Source organism: Synchiropus splendidus, chromosome 1 (genome assembly GCF_027744825.2).
Source record: "Synchiropus splendidus isolate RoL2022-P1 chromosome 1, RoL_Sspl_1.0, whole genome shotgun sequence".
In the NCBI taxonomy this organism is placed as follows: Eukaryota; Metazoa; Chordata; class Actinopteri; order Syngnathiformes; family Callionymidae; genus Synchiropus; species Synchiropus splendidus.
In genome coordinates this window covers 5,242,368-5,261,129 of record NC_071334.1, presented here as the reverse complement: position 1 = coordinate 5,261,129, position 18,762 = coordinate 5,242,368, and the positions used below count along the sequence as shown (strand labels likewise).

General features: G+C 43.8%; 1 protein-coding gene across 9 annotated transcripts; it reads left to right on the top strand.

Moving 5' to 3' along the window:
* Positions 1–196: 196 nt before the first annotated feature.
* celf1 (cugbp, Elav-like family member 1) lies at positions 197–18,426 on the top strand. 9 transcript variants are annotated; one of them, XM_053854430.1, is made up of 16 exons: positions 197–369; positions 2,134–2,197; positions 4,095–4,188; positions 5,673–5,860; positions 7,589–7,671; positions 7,799–7,847; positions 8,517–8,651; positions 9,138–9,217; positions 9,283–9,444; positions 9,536–9,605; positions 10,879–10,998; positions 11,185–11,298; positions 12,456–12,641; positions 13,014–13,034; positions 13,163–13,306; positions 15,071–18,426. In XM_053854430.1, the coding sequence occupies exons 3-16, from the start codon at positions 4,118–4,120 to the stop codon at positions 15,196–15,198; spliced, it is 1,551 nt and encodes a 516-aa protein (XP_053710405.1). In that variant the 5' UTR covers positions 197–369; positions 2,134–2,197; positions 4,095–4,117; the 3' UTR covers positions 15,199–18,426. The 9 variants fall into 9 exon arrangements, with proteins under 9 accessions (XP_053710405.1, XP_053710406.1, XP_053710400.1 ...); XM_053854431.1 differs by having other exon boundaries at positions 4,090–4,188; XM_053854425.1 differs by having other exon boundaries at positions 2,077–2,197; positions 4,090–4,188.
* The last annotated feature ends 336 nt before the right edge of the window (positions 18,427–18,762 follow it).

The following is an 18,762-nucleotide window of genomic DNA, read 5'->3' as shown; positions in this document are numbered from 1 at the left end:
CGCACAAATTATGATCTACAATGATCACCTGGCTGAGCACCACAAATATAGTGGCGTTGAAGCAAAGGTCATATGAGTTTTGCGCAAGATATTGTGCTGGAAGACTTTCTTGACCGGTGTCTACTTTCAGTTATGACCCCCCCTCACTTGCCTCGCAGTGGAGCGGCCCAAGCGGGGAGACTGCCATTTTAGCCCAGTGACTGCTAGCAAGCGTCTGAAGTGCGAGAGCAGTTTATATCTGGATGTCAACTTCATATCCAACTCCGAAGCATCGCTAGTGTGACACTGACGGCAAATTAAAAAGAAACGTGTCTGCTGCGAAGCGTCAATTTAAGCACAGTTTCCGATAGGTGTGGCGTTTAAGCAAGGGTAAGTTGGGTATTTTTGAGTTACCGAATGCAGCTGTAGCTAACTAACGTCACTGTGACGTAGGGCTGTTGCTTGTAGAAACATTCACTTGACAATTTTGACAGGCGGCGTGCGCCAAATATTGTCTGTGTTCCGTGTCGTGTTCCACAACTTCAATTGGTATTATCCAGACAATTGTTAGTGCTATGGAGTTCCCAACTGCTTGCACGGTGTGTACATCTCCACCCACTTTTATATTCCAGATACTTTTATTTTAGTATTTGTTACCTATTGTATAACCGCTATTCCCAACTACTAAATGAGGTTATTGACTTCAACACAACTTTAATGTCTGAAGCATGGATGCATGTGCATGACACCTTTGTGTATATGTAATTTATCATGGGTTTTAAATGGTTAAAATCCATGTTAGCTTTTGATAATGCTGTCAGTTTGTCAGTTTAGTTCAGTATCCTTATACCAGAGTGTCAGAAGTGACAGTTTTAAGTGTAGTAAAACAGGAAACACAGGAACGGGCAGTGCTGTTAACTTTTTGATGAATGCACCTTAAGACATTTATGTGAACGTTGTTTGATATTAATTCTTTCTGTTCGACTTGTGTTCGTGTTTCAAAATACATTTTTGTTAACTGACACACACACACACTACTCAATTTATATAGTACTCAATTTATATGAGCTAATCAAGTGTGCTTGAAATTTATTTGGAATAAAAATTTAACACACTCTCAACTCTGTAAAACTTGACAATATAAGTAAGCCAAACACCATGCCATGCCTCACCTTCATTCGCAAATACAGTGGTACCTCGGTTTTCGAACGTCCCGGACTTCGAACAAATCAGAGTTTGAACAAAAATTTTGAGATTTTTTTGCTTCGGATTTCGAACGAAAATGCAGAACTCGAACGCCCCAGAAAAAAGCCAGAAAAACCGTAATGCGCGCGGACCGATCAGCTGACCCACAACGCACTTTGTTACTGTGTATAACGCTGCATCTGTATGCAGACGTGTCCCGTTAGCTCCATTTACTGACTGTTTTTTCTTCATATTGAGGTGTAAAACCTTTCCTGTCTCCGCACTGGACCGTGGTAGAGTGTCACAGGGGAGGTGCTGGAGCGCTCACTCCAGGGTTTGATGTCCTGTTGTGGGCTGGAGCTGGGACAGGGATGAGGCCAGTCTGGGACAGAGCGTGACTTGGTTTATGACTTTGTCACAGCCAAACTGCACAGAAGCGCACATTCAGAGCTGGACACGCACCGGGCACCTCTTCACTTCTGGAGAGACGTCACTCACTGGGCAACCCCTCCCACATGCAGCGGCCACACACATAGAGGAACAGCCACCTGCAGCAGACACTCTACATTCACTCCTACAAAAGCCTCTTTTAAGGCTTGGAACGCATTAGTTCTTTTTCCATTAATGGTAATGGGAAAAATCGATTCAGATTTCGAACAAATTGCTTCTCGAATGGCCTTCTGCAACGGATTGTGGTCGAGAACCGAGGTACCACTGTATGTGGCAGCAGGAAGTGAAGGATAGTTCACTTATTGTCCACCACGTGTCCTGAATGCCTTTTTCTCTGCTCACATTTCTGTCGTAGCCACTTTGTTCTGTGTCATTGTATGTTCAGGTGTTATGTATTTGTAATTGTATCTGTGTGTCTTGTCCGGGTGTGTTGTGTGTTTTCTCTGTCCCTGTGTATAGTAGTAGTAACAAGACCCTGGATGGATTGCCTGGACCCTGAACCCCTCTGTGTTTCTCCAGAGCACACTGGACAGACGCCACCCCTTACTTCTCCCTCAGAGAACTACAGTTTGGTAATAGGGGGGTAAGTACTTTCTTTATTTATGGTGGCTTGGGGTTTCTGGTCAGTCACACATCTGTCCCCACAACAAAACTAGTGGCAAGGCGCCGGAAGCATGACCTTTGAGACAGTCAGGGACGCGATTGATGGACATGGCAATAAGTTTGGGTCCTGAGTCACAGACCAGCAGTGCTCACGTCAGACTGATTCAAGTGAATTTCGTTTTTTAGCAGAAGTTTCATTCCACTCCACGCCACTTCCAGGTTCTGTCATTCCACCTTTCTTCATGACCGGCTCCAATCCGGATGTGGACATGACAACTGCCTCACAGTGTTTAATAAGGCCCTGGTGAAAGAGAATCCAAAGACGACTACCGTAATTTCTGGACTATCAAGAGTGAGGAAGTAGCAGAAACAAGCTGCGTAATATGGAGCGTCTTGATTCATCCACGCTGCTCTCACAATAGACAAGGTGCAGCTCTCCAGCCGGGATCAAGTCAGCGGCCAAAACCCGTTCACATTGGACTTTTGAGCTGAACGCACTTTGTCTTGAGACAGAGTATCACATCTTTCATTCACATTAAAGCCCTCGAAATGTGCTGTTTTCTCCATCATGCCCAAAGGTCCGATACCACAGCCGGTCTCAGCGGCTGCTTCTCGATTCCAGACCTCCAGGAGGTCGACACTTTGGACACGTGGGCAAAAACAGGATTTAAAAAGCCTCTGATTTCATCTGGTTTCAGCCTGAAATCAGATGAAATATATATATTAGCCGCGCTGTTGTATAAGCTGCATGGCTCAGACCGCAAGAAAAAAGTAGCGTCTTACAGTCTGGATATTACGGCACTTTAAGTGCACTGAATGCAGCCTGTAATTCCAGATAACATCTATGTGTTGTAGATATTGTTTACACTAATCACTAGGAAACACTGGCGACCTGGTGCATGCACAGTGATTTGTGATCTACCTCCACTTATGACCATGCGTAGGCACTGCAACAATATCACCAATGACTAACTGAGGCAATTCTCTATAAACATGGTTTAGTAGGCGTGAATATTCTCGGTTCCTGTTGTTTTCAGTGACACGCGCCTGTACCACATCACTGACTTCATCATTCTCAGTCTATCCTTGTTGTCTTCTCACCGTTGGGCCTTGCTCATAGATTCTAATGGGATATCAGAGAGCTGTGGCAATATTTGCACTTTTCTAGAGCTGCATCTAAATATTGAAATACTTGAGGCCTATCCATCTTATCATTTTGTGTAATGCATTTGTTGTTCTGGATTCACCGGATGCACAATGTCATCTAACATTTGGGATGTTCCCCCACCCACTGGATAATACACAAACCTGCTGTCAATAGGACAATGGGCCAAACAATGTCCCCCCCTTCAGGCCGGAACCTATTTGTTAGCCGACTGTGTGACTAGTCCAGGGATTAACTACTGACCGGTGACTGCTATTCACTCACTCTTTCATTCCCTCTGTGCATTGGTCCTTATCACCATCAATCTGACACCCTGTTTGTCTGACGCTGCAGCCATATCTGCTGGCCTAGGAGAAATGTTCACAAAGGCCATGGGTCATCAGCAATTTGATTGTGGGACCTGAAACTGCCCATGCTCCCTCTGTCCTCAGTGATCCCAGCTCCCCTGTTTCATTGACCTGTAAGCAGTGATTGGTATAGTCCCAGAAAGTGGAGAGCCGACTCAAAGGCCTGTCGCTTTGTGTCTGTTGGTTTTTCTTCTTGCATCTTCCACCAAGGTGTTCCTTTTTCCTCTTTATATGGGCCTTACGTTCCAGTCTACAGGTCCTCCATGTGGATTGATTTGTTGCTGCACGTTTGTCTTTTGTGCATCAACTTCTGTAAGCTCAATTCAAAGGACTCTTCACCAAGAATACGTCTGTTTTAAGAAAAGGAGAGCAACAGAGTCCTACCGTCATGGCTTCTTTTAAACTGGATTTCCTGCCTGAAATGATGGTGGACCATTGTTCGTTGAATTCTAGTCCTGTGTAAGTAGTTGCCTTTCCCTATCACGTTGTGTCTGGTGTTCTCTAGTTTTGAATGGATCAGTTAATGCTGTCATGAATCACATAATTAAAAAAGAAATACATTGTCATATTGCTTTGCATTGATGTGCACTGAAAGGTACAGAAGGATAAACAATTTTCATGTATCAGTTTTGATAACATTGATTTTGCAGCCATCCTTATATTCTACAATATAAGGATAAAAGCTTTCTGTTATGGATGGTATCTTCACAGAAGTGCAGGTCATCTCACAGTTGGGAGGTTTCATGATGCCCTACATGCAGTGAAGCATGCGTGGAACTTAGTCCAGTTCAATTGTTGTGAGAAGTTACGTGTTGGAGTGAAGGCTTGTTCACTTTAACACCTGCAGAACCAGTCAACAAAATGAACCCAGACTGAAGGAAAAAGCGTTGGCTGGGTTTAAATAAGTGATGTATCGCAGCTATTTGGAGGCGCACGCCGACCTGATCTACTGTTGCTACGCGTAAATGGCCATCTTCGTGCTTGCAAATTCACTCATTGTGAACTGTGTGATCAACTTTGCTGCTCGTTTGATGTTGGTGGACTGAAATCTGAGCCTTTTTTTAAAAAAAAGACTTGCTTTTTAAAGATTCTCATGCCCTGGAAATAACTAGAAACATGTCCACATCCAATGGACACCTGAGGTCAACGCTCAACTCAAGGACACTCTTTAAAAAATGTTTTCCAACTCCTGGAAAGTCTGGGGTGTGATGTGGCAGCGGTGGTTGGAAGGGAGCGTGATGTCCGGCAGGTGCTTGGTTGAATTTTGGTCTGGTGCACATGGCATCGATACCATGATCATGGAGGACCTGCTGACTGACTCCAGCCAGAGCCTCAGCTGTGACATGTATCAGGAGGACCCAGGGCCTGCTTCACTATCATATGGTCTGACATGGGTCGGAGGACTTTATGCCGTTGCCTAATGGCAGACTGGCTCGCTCATGGCTACATGTCTGTGAGGCCTTTCGGAGATGTCCCTTCCCATATCGTCCTCCCCAAGCTTCTGCAAAGCAGAGCAGCTCCGACTTTCAGGCTGAGCTTATTCACGAAGGTGCCACGGGTGAAAGAGCCGAGCTTGGTGTTCTCTTGCAAAACCCCACTTGGGGACATCAGGCTGAAACATCATTAGTGAAACGCTGGTGTATCCTGGAAGCACATAAATGAACTGCATTGCGTCAGAAATCGCTTCAATGATTCCAGAAGTTGTGTCTTCGATTTCTCTATGTGCAGGAAGCATTGTGTTCCGTAATGGTGCACATGTGTTTTATACCGTAAGCTTTGTCAGAGACGAAGTAGCTGTAGTAAAGTAAACTGATCAAAGGTTAGAGTGAAACCCATTTATTCCTCAATACAAAGGAATTTTTTTTTAGGATGGTTTGTTGTTGTTGCTCGTTCACAGCATTTTGAAAGCCTACTTACTCATGACATCATTTTTCTCTTTGTAGTGGAAAGAAGATGAATGGGTCGCTGGACCACCCGGACCAACCAGATGTGGATGCAATCAAAATGTTTGTGGGCCAGATCCCTCGGTCTTGGTCCGAAGACCAGCTTCGTGAACTCTTCGAACCCTTTGGAGCCGTCTATGAGATTAATGTCCTAAGAGACCGCAGTCAGAACCCTCCACAGAGCAAAGGTCAGTCGTGCGCTTACGTTCTCACACTTTTCTTTTTCATTTCATTGTTAAGTTAAATATATGTTCACATTTTCTTATTATTGTATGTATGTATTGTGTGAATTAACTAGCTATTCCATGAGAATTCCCTCTAACTAGTGCTGGTGTAAACCTGAACCTAGAATGGCGTAGTCACTGGGGTGGGAAATGGCTGCATTCTTCATAAATATGGTGAAAATACAGCGGCCTGGTTGAGCCTTCCAGTAGCATCCGATCTTCCCCGAGGTTAAAGGAGTTGATTTCAAGGGGAACACACCTGGTACTGCTGTGAAACTGCAGCAGTTTAAATACTACATGGATGTCTGATCCACTCGGGGGTGAACAGCTGATGATGTCTGGTAACATGATTGGCATGAGGAAGCTCTAAGCCAAGCATGTTTTTGGATTAGATACTGACTTTCAGTTGAAACTCTAAAGACTTTTTTGTTTTGCAACATTTTTAGATATACTGAACATTCCATTTAGGAACGTCGCCGGAAGCCCAACAATCCAGGAAAAAAATTCTCAATGATTCATTTGCATTTTTCTTTTCGTTTAAGTGCATGCACACATACGCGACACGAGTGGCAGCGAGACTTTTAGGAGCTCTAGCAGATCTGCCCGCCCAGTGCCCGTGCAGGCCGTGTGCACCACCTGCATTGCAAAATCAAATGTCTCATCTTCAGGTGCTCAAGTGAGAGCATGTTTTTTGTTCCTGATGACTTCTATCGGGGGAGTGAGAGTTGAATTATGATTTGACAAAGGAATTATTATATTCATTGATCACTATTTTATGCCAAAACTTGTGCCTTTGTCATTGAGTGTTAATATTTTTTAAGACATTTACTTAGATTTAGGTTAAAGGGAATTTAAATATGGCTGTAAATCTATAATATCCCACAACAACTTAATATTAAGCTTCGATATGATTTTTTTTCCAAGTTTGGCAGTTTAAAGGAAACTATGAATCTAGTTACGTCTGTTTTGTTAGTGCTTGGTAATATAGCAAAAAACATTATCACAATATTTGTTTTCATCTAAAGATTGTTTTCATAATGTCAGTTCTTGTAGCTTCTGTAATAAAAACTATAAACAGGTTAACATTTAACACACTTGGTTAAATTAGAAAATTAAGCAAACGTTACATAATAAATATGAACAAGCTACACTCAGTTGTTGTCAAAAATTAGAACTGTACGCTTTTTAATAACAAAAAAGGAGATAAAAAAGCGCTCTCCACTCAGGCAGAACTGGTGTCATGTCTTATTGTAACCGGTTACAACCGACTGACTCTAATCCAGTTGCCAAAAACACCAACAAACCACCGGTCTCATGGATTAGTGTCGTAAATGTACTCCCTCGAGTATGAGACGCGGGACCAGAGAGGTCACTGGCTTTATTTTTCACTGGCACATTTTCACCATCCCCAGTCAGATTCCGAACACGGCGGCCTCTGGTGGTCACGGAGGAGAGGCGTGTCTAAGTTGAGAAACTGTGTGACGGCCAATTGTTGAGGTCGTCCAGAATTTTTTCCACCGTTATTCATCAATTAATTGCTCAGCCTTGCATTCCATAAAAATGACTATTTTCTACCGTGTACAATCAGAACTGTTCATTACTGGTATAGGTTCATATCACAACGTCAAACCAAGGTTTTTTTTTTGTTTTCAAACATATAATGAACCTTCCACGTTTCTTGTTCCCCCGCAGGCTGCTGCTTTATCACCTATTACACACGTAAATCAGCACTAGAGGCACAGAATGCCTTGCACAACATGAAGATTCTGCCCGGGGTAGGTGACTTCTCCACTTTATTTTCCAAGTTACAGATCACGTTCACGCAGTATGCAAGTATTCACCTTTGTCTGTCATCACTTGTCTGTGTCAGTGAGTGTTTATGTTCTCATGTGTTTCAATCAGATGCACCACCCAATCCAGATGAAGCCAGCCGACAGTGAGAAAAACAACGGTATAACTCTTTTGTGTCTTGTGATGTTAATGGTGCCCTGTTCCAGCTGGTACCAACTGATTTGCTTTCCCTGGACCTTGGCTTTGAGTGCCTCTTCTGATCTACTAGATTAAGCAATTCTACTGGGATGATCGACTGAGACTAGGAATTATTACTCGCCCACATATGAACTTTCCTTTAAATTTGTGTCCGTGTTCACACGCTGCTGCTTGTCCATTGTCCACATGAAAATACACTTGGATATCATACGTAAAGTGTAGCAGTCTCAGTCTATTTGGATGCTTGCATTTAAATTATGTATATTAGTTTTAAAGTTTTTGACTGGACTATCTTCAAGTGAATTTTGAGTGCATCATATAATAGGCCATTATTCACTGTCCTATATATAAGAAATGGAACAAGCAGCAATACTAGTATCTTTTTAATCTGGTGTGTGAACTGTTGGACTATATTCCACACCTTTGATTTCACTGTCTAGCAGTGTCAAAACATGTTCTGGAAATCTATGATATGGGTCACATGATGTGTGACTGTGGCACCTGGGCTGGAGCCTTTGTGTTATAAACTTTTTTTTTGTTGCTAGTAAGCAGTAACGGTGACAACGAAGGCTTGTGTGCACAGTAGCATGAACACTCATCAGTCTATTTGCTCCATCTGTGTTGACTGCAGCAGTGGAAGACAGGAAGCTGTTTATTGGAATGATCTCCAAGAAGTGCAATGAGAACGACATACGATTGATGTTCTCTCCATACGGACAGATAGAGGAGTGTCGGATCCTGAGAGGGCCGGATGGACTCAGCCGAGGTAGGACGGCTCATTCTTGTTTTGATGGCCAACACCTTATCAAGCTGCACTGTCATCATGGACAGCTTGGAACGTGAAAGCGTGATGTACGTGTCCTAAATGACTGCATTTGGTTTATGATAGCATGATTCAAACAAGTAACTCAGTACTTCAGTCGTCTTTTTGTTCAATGCTTCATTGCTGTTGCATCAGTCAAAAAGTAAAAAAATGTTTTGTGATTTGTTGAGTTGTAACTAGTCTGTCCACCTCTGCTAGAGGGAAGAGTAACAATTTTCAGACCATATTGCGATTATTATCGTCTTTGTTTCAAGAATTTGTTGAAAGGACTTTTTTTTTTTTTTCATCTATTTGGCAACGTTGCCGAACAATAATGTGCAATGCACTTTTAAGTATGTCTGGTCCATGATGTTGCAAAGAATAGCAACTTAAATTGCTGCTTTTAGTGTCCTCAAAACCAATACTGTGAAAAAAACCTCTCATTTTCAGGTTGTGCCTTTGTAACATTTACTGCCAGACAGATGGCACAGTCTGCAATCAAGTCCATGCACCAGTCGCAAACAATGGAGGTAAGCTGTGCTCAGACTGTACTGGCTCTCCTCCGTGTTCACCTCACCTCTGGCTCTGGGTGCAGGGCTGCTCATCACCCATTGTGGTCAAGTTTGCGGACACTCAGAAGGACAAGGAGCAGAAAAGAATGGCTCTTCAGCTCCAGCAGCAGATGCAACAGCTCAGTGCCGCATCCATGTGGGGAAACCTGACCGGACTGAGCAGCCTAGGGCCACAATATTTAGCAGTAAGTATGTGTCCCTGTAATATGTTTGGGTGATGCACAAATGTTCTGTCAGCACGTCTCTGTTCATTATATTGCATTTGTTTTTGTTTAGCTTTATTTACAGTTGCTGCAACAGTCAGCCTCCACAGGAAATGCACTCAATAACCTCCACCCGGTTTCAGGTAACCTTTTCTTTGTCTAAACATTTTGTCGTATATAGTGATGGGCTGCTCAGGTCTCCTGAAACTGTCAAGAGTTCCAAGCTCAGTAGGTGGCGCTGTTGGGTTTAAAAAGATGGTTTCATAAAATGAGTTGCTATAAACCAGACTTTAGAGCAGAGAGTGCATAGTGGCTCTAAAAATCACCAGCCAAACACTAACAGTAGTACGATACAAAAATGTGTGACAGAGGGGGGGAATTTCACTAACTATGCAGTGCTTATATACAGTACTTGTATAGAGACAAGGTCGCCCTTCTTCAAAATCAATGTTCGTTGCATGTAAGCAAAAAGCAGACGGGGACATGTTTTTATTATAGTCACATAAGTACTACATTAAAACATATTGGATTATGTTTCATGTTTGTTTTCACTTCAACAGCCAGGATCTGCTTTCTACTCTTAGTCCGCTCTTGAGTGGCTGCCTCAGTACATTACGCCCATATTCCAAGTAGGCCGGTCAAGATAATCGATAGGTCCATTAATCCTATGATTATTATTAAAATGAACTCACTTTGGTGACCGTCATTAACATGCGTATATTTGTTGGTTTCGCTTCCTCATCCCTCCAACTTCACCTCTCTGGTCGTATTTGTGTCGCAGCAGAATGAACAGAGTGAAACCTCCTGTCAGTCACATGAGAGCCAGTCTAGTCCAGTGAGCACATGCTTTAACTTAGCAAGCTAGCCAGACTCCTGAGGAGCAACTCAAGATGCTGTGTCTTTGTGTACATAAAAGAAAAGAAGAAAAAAACGTGGTTGCAAGGCCAAATGCCACCGGCCTGGTGTGAGAATATTTTAGGCTTCAAACCTGATGTGTGTGGTGAGCACAGCATCGTGGACACGAGCCTGTTTGTCAAATTTGTTTGAATGTCGTGACGACAAAAAGTGTAACATCAAACATGCACCACAACCTGAGCAGTTCTGTTAAGTTCAGGTTTTGTTAGATGAGGCGAATGAATTCATTTTGAATATTTTTGCATTGTTATCAGGCAGCGAGGCAGGTTGACTTGCATTACAGTGGCGCTGCAACTTAAATGGTTATTGATTTATGAAAGGATGGATACGCTGCTTATTTGGCTGTATGTGACTGAGATTGCCATGTAGCATCGCAGGGAATTGCAAAATTGCAGTTTGCACATGATAAATTTAGTAATTTTGTGAAGTGCAAAAGCTCTTAAGGCAATGTTTTGACACTTTCTAATCCCTGAAAGTTAATGTGCGGCTCTCTCCTGCCAGGTCTTAATGCCATGCAGAACCTGGCTGCCATAGCAGCGGCCACTGCCACACAGGCCACACCCTCAGGCACCAACGCCATGACAACGTCGAGCAGTCCTCTCAGTGCTCTGACAAGTTCAGGTAAACAAATGGTATTATTGTTTCCCTAGACTGATTTAATACAGTCAGGTTGGCGAACAGACCTCTTTTATGTCTGCTAAAATGTTAACAGAAAATAGTGTGGACGAATGAGAAATGCCTCAGTTGCTATCGGTCACGCTGCGACAAAAAATCTGCATAATAAAAGCAAGGTTTTATCTCTTGTAGGTTCCTCCCCCACCTCCAGCAACACATCCTCTGTGAACCCCATTGCTTCTCTGGGAACCCTCCAGTCTCTGGCTGCTGGTACTGGAGGTGGTCTCAACATGGGATCTCTGGCAGGTATATCAACTAGGTTGTGGTGATGGAACAAGCTCGCAACAAATGGAGTGGTGTAAGACTGATCTGTCCATTATGATTATTGCTCCTCTTTATTCCATCGGCTTTATTTGAACACAGTTCAGTTGGTTGCATGGCAGCATGTGCTGTGGCTCATGATTTGGAGTTTTGTTTTGGCACTGAGAGTGAGTTGAGTGAGTTGAGGACGGCAAGGTCATCGATGTTGCTCAGGGGCTGTCGTGAGATCCAACTAGCTGCTGCTCAGATCAAGGTTGTTTCTGTGCCTGGGATCTCTGACTGAAATTTGTCTCAGAGATCCTGGTGTTGAAGGTGGTCCTTGAGCAGAGGGCAACTGCTTTCTGTGGCACGCGGGAGACAAATGGCAGGTTGGAGATGGGCCTGCAGTTTATGGGATGTTCTGGGGATAAGGTGGTGTTTGTATTAAGGGTGGCTGAGTGTTAGTGAATTCTTGTTTTAGTGATGAAGGGGCTGGTCACGGAGAGATAGGATTTCATCAGAGTTGTGGGTCTGGGTTCAGATTGGAGGTTGGTTTCAAATGATACTGATATGCTTGAGAGTAGGACTGTGTATTGGCAGACGATACATCGTGGGTATATTGCGAAACTATCAGTTCAGCAATGTTTTATAATGAGGGCCATAATTTTAAGAAGGGAAATTGCAGTACAATATTATGTGCATGACAACAAGTTTATTCTTATGACGTCAGTCCAGTTATAGTGTCAGTCAAATCTTGCACCGAGGAATGAATCGCTCCCTTCATCAACCAAATAACTGCAGTGTTGAAAAGAAAGCGTTTGTATCAAACACGTCACAAATGCAGCGGCATATGCAAGTATTGTTGCAATAAATTTTGATGTAGCTGACTTAAAATATAATGACAAAATCACGCTATCAAGTGTTGTGCTATTTAGCAAAAATACTGATGCAATATTGCCCAGTCAAGTGTGGTTATATTTGCGTGCATCTACTAGAGAGGGTGGGAGTCCTGTGGACTGAGGGGCCGTGATGTGAGGGATCAGTTGAACAGATCCGGGAGTTGTCTCAGTGTCTTCTGCAGCTTTTGAAGGTGTTGCTCTGCTGTCTCAGGGTAGGTGCAGCTCACAGTCACTCAGGAGAATCGTCTCGATTTCATGTTGCAGGGATGGCAGCATTAAACGGGAGCCTGGGCTCCGGCAGTTTGTCGAGCAGCTCAGGGAACACCATGGAGGCGCTGAGCCAGGCTTACTCAGGCATCCAGCAGTACGCAGCCGCTGCCCTCCCGAGTCTCTACAGCCAGAACCTGCTGTCTCAGCAGAGCGTCTCTGCGGCCGGCAGCCAGAAAGAAGGTGGGTTGGTCGTGCGCCTTGACATATAACAGAAGAAAATAAAAACTTTTGACATAGCGAAGCAACGCCTAGGTCGAAAAAATATTTTGTCTGGAACGACACCTTGAGGTTTAAAAACAGCACCATCAACAGGAGCCATTTCAAAGGCCATTAAAATCACAAAACGGATCAAAATCCAACATTGATTTTATTTATTTTTAAGTGGAACATCTTTTTAAAAACTACAGTAGAGCAGCACAATGGTTTCCCTCACACTTGTCATGTCTGCATTGAACCATGAAGTGGATCCTCAGAAGAGCTCTGCATTTGTCGTGCACAGTTGTGTTGTGTTTGATATTCACTGTCCTGTTTGTTCCTACTCTGCTGCTTCAGCCAGCAACACTTGCACTGCCGGTAAGATGTTGCCTCTCTCATTGTCCGTCTGGCATGATGTCACTGCTCCCTCTTTATCCTGGTTGTCCTCTCAGCCTCTGAAGAGCACGATGCTCCTCATCTTCACTTGTTGCTTGTTTGGATTCCAGGTCCTGAAGGCGCCAATCTCTTCATCTACCACCTCCCTCAGGAATTTGGAGACCAGGACTTGCTCCAGATGTTCATGCCCTTTGGAAACGTCATCTCTGCTAAGGTTTTCATTGACAAGCAGACCAACCTCAGCAAGTGTTTTGGTACGTTTGGAAGCTGCGCATCAGTGAGGGTGAGCTGAGGTTTCGTGAAACAGTGTCCTGACTTTCAGAGGCCACTAGATGGCGCTCTTGGTTTAGAAATGATGTGAGGTTTACAGCAGACAGCGCCATCTAGTGGCCTCTGAAAATCAGGACACTGTTTCATGAAACCTCACCAACCCTTCAGTGCTGAAAATGCGAGGTTGTGACTCGTAGTGTTCATGCAATCTCACCCCTGAATGGTTTCATACATTAGTACAGTTGAATGCAGTTTCTCAGTCGTTGGCTCAGTGGAAACACTGTGACCTAGTACATGTGGAGACATGAGACGGATCTCGTGTCCCATCCTCCATTTTCAATGCAAATCTCATAAACTTGCATCCAGAATAGGATGTGGAAAACATATTATTGGATGTTTAAACTCGGGTTTGGCTCCAGACCCGTTCCAAAGCAGTTCCAGCTGCTGTTGCAACAGATGCAGGATGGAGTGTAGCATCAGCTGGTGTGTTTCTTACCTTCACAGATGTGAGATGCTTATTCCACAGGCGCTCATCCGATCCTTTAGGTTGTGATTCGATTTAGTGTCTATTGACTCTCATTCTAATTCAAAGGCTTTGAGGTCAATTCAGTATGTAAAACACCAAATAATGATTTGACAATTGTTAAATATTTATTTCCAACGATGTCTCCTCCCACTAGGGAGGGTCAATAATTTATCGTACACAGTATCCCGCCAAACACAATCTCCACATGACAAGTCTCCATCTCACCATAAATTCGATAAACGCACGGCTCACTCGCAGCATTGGACGTGAACACATAAACATGAGGAGACCGTGACGCCGCGCTCTCCAGCTCTGCGGCGTTTGACAGCCGACACCAGCGTGTGGCAGCTGTGGAGAGTGTGGTGGACTTTGGTTCACCATCGTAGTTTTAAACATATTTTTAATCCAGGGAACCTTTGATGATGACACTGGTCGACTCTCTCTGGATCCCTGTTTATTTGATGAGAGAGTGGTCCTCATAGGTTCTCTGACGCACTCGTCTGCCTTGGTTCACATCAACACATGCAGGTCTCCCGCTGCCAAGGTGAAAATAGTTGGATATTGGCGGCGGCGTCCTCTTCCACGTCTCCATTATGGTTAACTGATCGTGGACACACTCTCACAGGCAGCGCTAATGCTACGAGCCGCCATCAGTTAGGGACCGTCAACAAATTCTAAAGCCTCAAAGTATGAGTGACATCTTCAATAAGGCCACGGAAAACAAGCATTTTAGGAGAGAGAATTGTGAAAAGGTTTTTCATCACACAAGACAAAGGACTGACAGTTTGGATCATGATTTGGAGAATAGAATATGACTCCATGATCATTTCTTCACCTGATTTCTAATGTTTCTTCAGTAGCATCTAGGAAATGTGTCCAGACTGCTCCATAGTTCAAGTCAACTGTTCAGAGACATGAGATACAGCAGACAGACGGCTCCATTTAACCCCTAAATAAAGCTGGCAGAGCAGTCTGTCAGACACCAGCGGCTTCTACCAGAGACGAGAAACATTGAGTTTCTCATCTCTACACTTGGTTCACTATTATATTTAATGCTAATAATGATGTTGGAGAAAAGGTCCACTAATAAGTTTCATCATAAAACAGTTTCACGAGAGAATGTATTGTCCAACACATGGAAGAGAATGAACATGGATTTATCCTGATGACTTCTCTGGTCCACGTGTCCCGCCCCTCATCCTGGGCTCTTGTGTGTCTCCAGGCTTTGTGAGCTACGACAACCCCGTGTCCTCTCAGGCAGCCATCCAGTCCATGAACGGCTTCCAGATCGGCATGAAGCGGCTGAAGGTGCAGCTGAAACGCTCCAAGAACGACAGCAAGCCGTACTGAGCTGAGCTGAGCTGGGAGGGTGGGACTCTGCTGGTAAGCACTGAGGAGCAGGACGGATCCTCCCTGTCTTCTTCTCCGGTGAACGATGCACTTATTTCCCCTCCTCACCTCAGGAGAGAAACGCGTGTATTTTCCTTGAAGTTGAGATGTTTGCTGTGGTACTTTATTCACCATTAAGTTGTGTGTTAGATTGTGTTACACACCGGCACTTAGGTGCCTGAATATCTTTGTTTTTTTTCTGTTTTTTTCCCCCCTCTCAGCTCACTTTATTTCTTCATCCCACACTGAACACCACTGTTAGTTTCCATCCCCCCAGAAGCCGCTGGTGTTTTGTGTGCGCTCGATGTCACACGGCCCGAGGATGAGTTGCCTCCTGACACACACACTTGTTTGTCACAAACACACTCTTTCACTTGTGTATTACGTGGTGTCCATCACAGTGTTTACATTCAATGCTTATATCATGTACAGAAGGTTGGAGGGGAGGGTGAATGGAGCCGACTGTATTTCATCTCTGTCGAGCTTTCGTCTTAACGGCACATATCTTCTGTGTCCGGAGGCTTTGGGTCATGATCAGATCCAGCTGCGCCGTCAACCTTTAGCTGAGAAACATGAGTCACCACCAACCAATCCTGAGGTGGACTGAATCCCTGGCACCGCCAAACACGCCGATGCTCTGGCGCCGCGGGAATAATGGGAGGAACCTGCGATACTGTGAAGTTTGGTGCCAAAATCCAAACCCTTTTTTCTTTTTTTCTTCCTCACTCAAGTGTGTCTCACGCGGATGTTAGCGTCTGTTTCCGCTTCCACTCTCGATTCAGGTCTTCGGCACTAAATCATGCTCCCCTCCGCTGATGTGCGGTTAGCAGCCTGCTGGCCGTCACTAGAGGGCGCTGTCACCGTGTCCGCCACTGGATTTCCTCTGTGATCAGAGAGTCATGTCCAATCGCTTCAGAGAAACCTGTGAGTTGCTTCAAGGAAATATATTTTTTTTATATGAAACTCAGATGTATTTTCAAAACTATTATGCCTTTTGTATTTTTATATAGGTTTTATACTTCTCCTGTGTGATGGGGAACTATTTATTGCCTAAATTATTTATGAGATTATTTTGAACCACAGATGTCTCCGAAAGTGAATCTCCTGGTGTGTGTGTGTGTTGTGTTGCTGTGTGCGTAGCTCCATCTCTTGCTTTGTTAAAGCATGTTTGTGTATTAATAAATCTATATTTTGCCCTCTAAAGTCCAGGGATGACAGTTTATTTTTGACTTCAAAAGTGCACATTTGTCTCGCACTGTGGAATTTATTGGTGTAAAAAGGCACATGTTTTTACACTGAATACACAGTTTGTAGTTTTTCTTTTCAATACTCATGAAGAACACATTTGTTTGTCATTATTTTTTTGTGTTTTTTTTTTTTTTTTTTAAACGTCAACTTTGAAGCACAGACCATTTGTCTGTTCAACCTCTAATGCTGCAAAATTCCCAGCTCACTTTTGCTGTGCTGATCATGCTCAAGTAGCCAGGAAAAGTTGTTATCACACAGTTCATTATGACCACGGGGAGCCAAGGGCCCATCAACATTGGTCCTCTCAACGGAGTCATGAGCATGTGGAGTGTGGCTTTAGTGTTATTTTTCATTTACGTCTCTATCTTATTCACTTTTTAACTCTGGGGTCAGTGGCTTTTAAATCGATGCTGGTGACATGATTCTTCACCTGTCAGGCCAAATGTTTGGATTAGGAAGTGTCGTCCACGGTCAGGCCAGCTGTTCTGATGAGAAGTCCAGCGTGTGTTGTTGCTCACCTCTCTGGTGAAACAGTGACTAAATGTCATCACTTCCAATGTCACGCGTTCTACTGTCGATGGGATCTGGACCATAAGCAGCGCTTCATTAAAAAAAAAGTTTTCCCTCAGAAAATGATGCATATTTAAAAAGACAAAAGAGATAAAAATGTGAACCAATTTAAGCCTCAGATTCCCTCTGAAGCTTCTGTAAGGGCTGCGGAGAGGAGTTGTCCGGCTGGTCTAGTGGGAGTCCTGTGGAAGGGTCTGGTCTGAGGTTTCACACTGGCATTAATGACTTGAATCTAAAACTGGCCCACGCTCACCATGTGGGACTCAAGTTCAACATAATGTAAGAGGGAAAAGTTGGGAACAGTTGACGTCTTTTTCTCTAAACTGAAATGACATGCGAACATGACAGCAGCCATATTAAAATTGTATATTGAAATGATCAAATGGGTTCAGTTGGTCTGAGGAGGGTTAAATACAACCTCCAACAACAAGTCAAAGACACCATGAAATACTCATCGCCAACATAATGACCTGCAGCGACTGTGAGTGAAGGCTTGCTCTTACCATCTTATCCAAGTTTATTTGATGGTAGCTTTCATTGAAACAGGATAGTTTAAAGCCAAATCTCATCGAGCAGAGAGCGCCATCGTGTGGGCTGTGAAAATGAGCAGCAGTTTTGAGAAGTCCCATTTGCCAGTTGAATGTGGTCCCTCCCTTCGTCATGTGACCTACTCGTGTGCCTTCGTCCACCTCACAGCGTCTTGGCTCCAAGTGTGATCATTCTGCGACCCCTTCTCCTCTGTCCCTGTTTGAGCTCAGCTTCTGTTGTGCTTCTTCTGCATTTGTTGTTTCTGCTTGCCCTGTTGTTGTGGCATCCCACCTCATGGCCTTGTCTTCTGCGGTTCATCTTCACCAGGAGGTTTCCTCTGCTTGTTTCTCATGGCTCCAGAAGAGCGGTGACAGACCCGGTCACGTTCTGTTTGATGGAGCTGCCTTCACTTGCTCCAGAGTCTGATTTAGATCTTGCCTTAATGTATGTGTTGTGTTGCAGCCTTCCAATTCCCTGTTGTTTGGATTTGTGTGAATGCAGCTGATTTCTGTTGAATTCATACATGTGGGTGCCAGTCTCCCTCCATCTTTGAAGCGTGAAGGTGAATGGAAATGTTCGACTGATCTTAAAACCAAATGGTAAAGATAATAAAGTGGTGCCAAACGCCCTCTTGCTCTGTGGGCGGAGGTTAAACTGTCTGGGCTCTCTCTTCTTTGGATCAGACTTGGAAGATGTTTTGACACTGTGGAGGATGTGAAACGCGTTCATGATGGTACAGCGTTGTCATAATGCTATAAGTGATTGAAAACAATTGTGAACTGGTTTGTGTTTTGTTGAGATAAATAAACTGTTTCCACATTTTCTCAGTGTGTTGCTCTTTGTTTTTATAAATGCCTTTTCCCATGCTCTTTAGTGTTAGTCAGATGTCTGACAGGATCATCTTATAAACTTGGTTTATGCAGTTGTGTTAGAGTTTATAACAGTATTTATACAATTATTGACCATTGAAAAGTGTAAAAAAAACATGTAAAGGTTAGAACGATAGCGCTGCACCAAGTGAAACAGCATATTTTGTTTCACATTTCTCGTTCAGATGGTGTTGTAACGGTCAAAGTATGTGTGGCAATACTGTATAGAACATGCAATAAAACACTGTGCAAAAATATTTATAAATGGCGCGAGGTGGCGCATGGTACGCTTCCGCAAAGTCACATGACA

What these genes read in the sequence shown, in the direction of transcription:
- celf1 (XM_053854425.1), top strand. Translation starts at nt 2,094, where the DNA reads ATGGATTGCCTGGACCCTGAACCCCTCTGTGTTTCTCCAGAGCACACT. An exon ending in GGCCGGCAGCCAGAAAGAAG is followed by an intron (nt 12,642 to 13,013) that starts GTGGGTTGGTCG and finishes CTGCTGCTTCAG; the next exon opens with CCAGCAACACTTGCACTGCC. An exon ending in CAGCAACACTTGCACTGCCG is followed by an intron (nt 13,035 to 13,162) that starts GTAAGATGTTGC and finishes TTTGGATTCCAG; the next exon opens with GTCCTGAAGGCGCCAATCTC.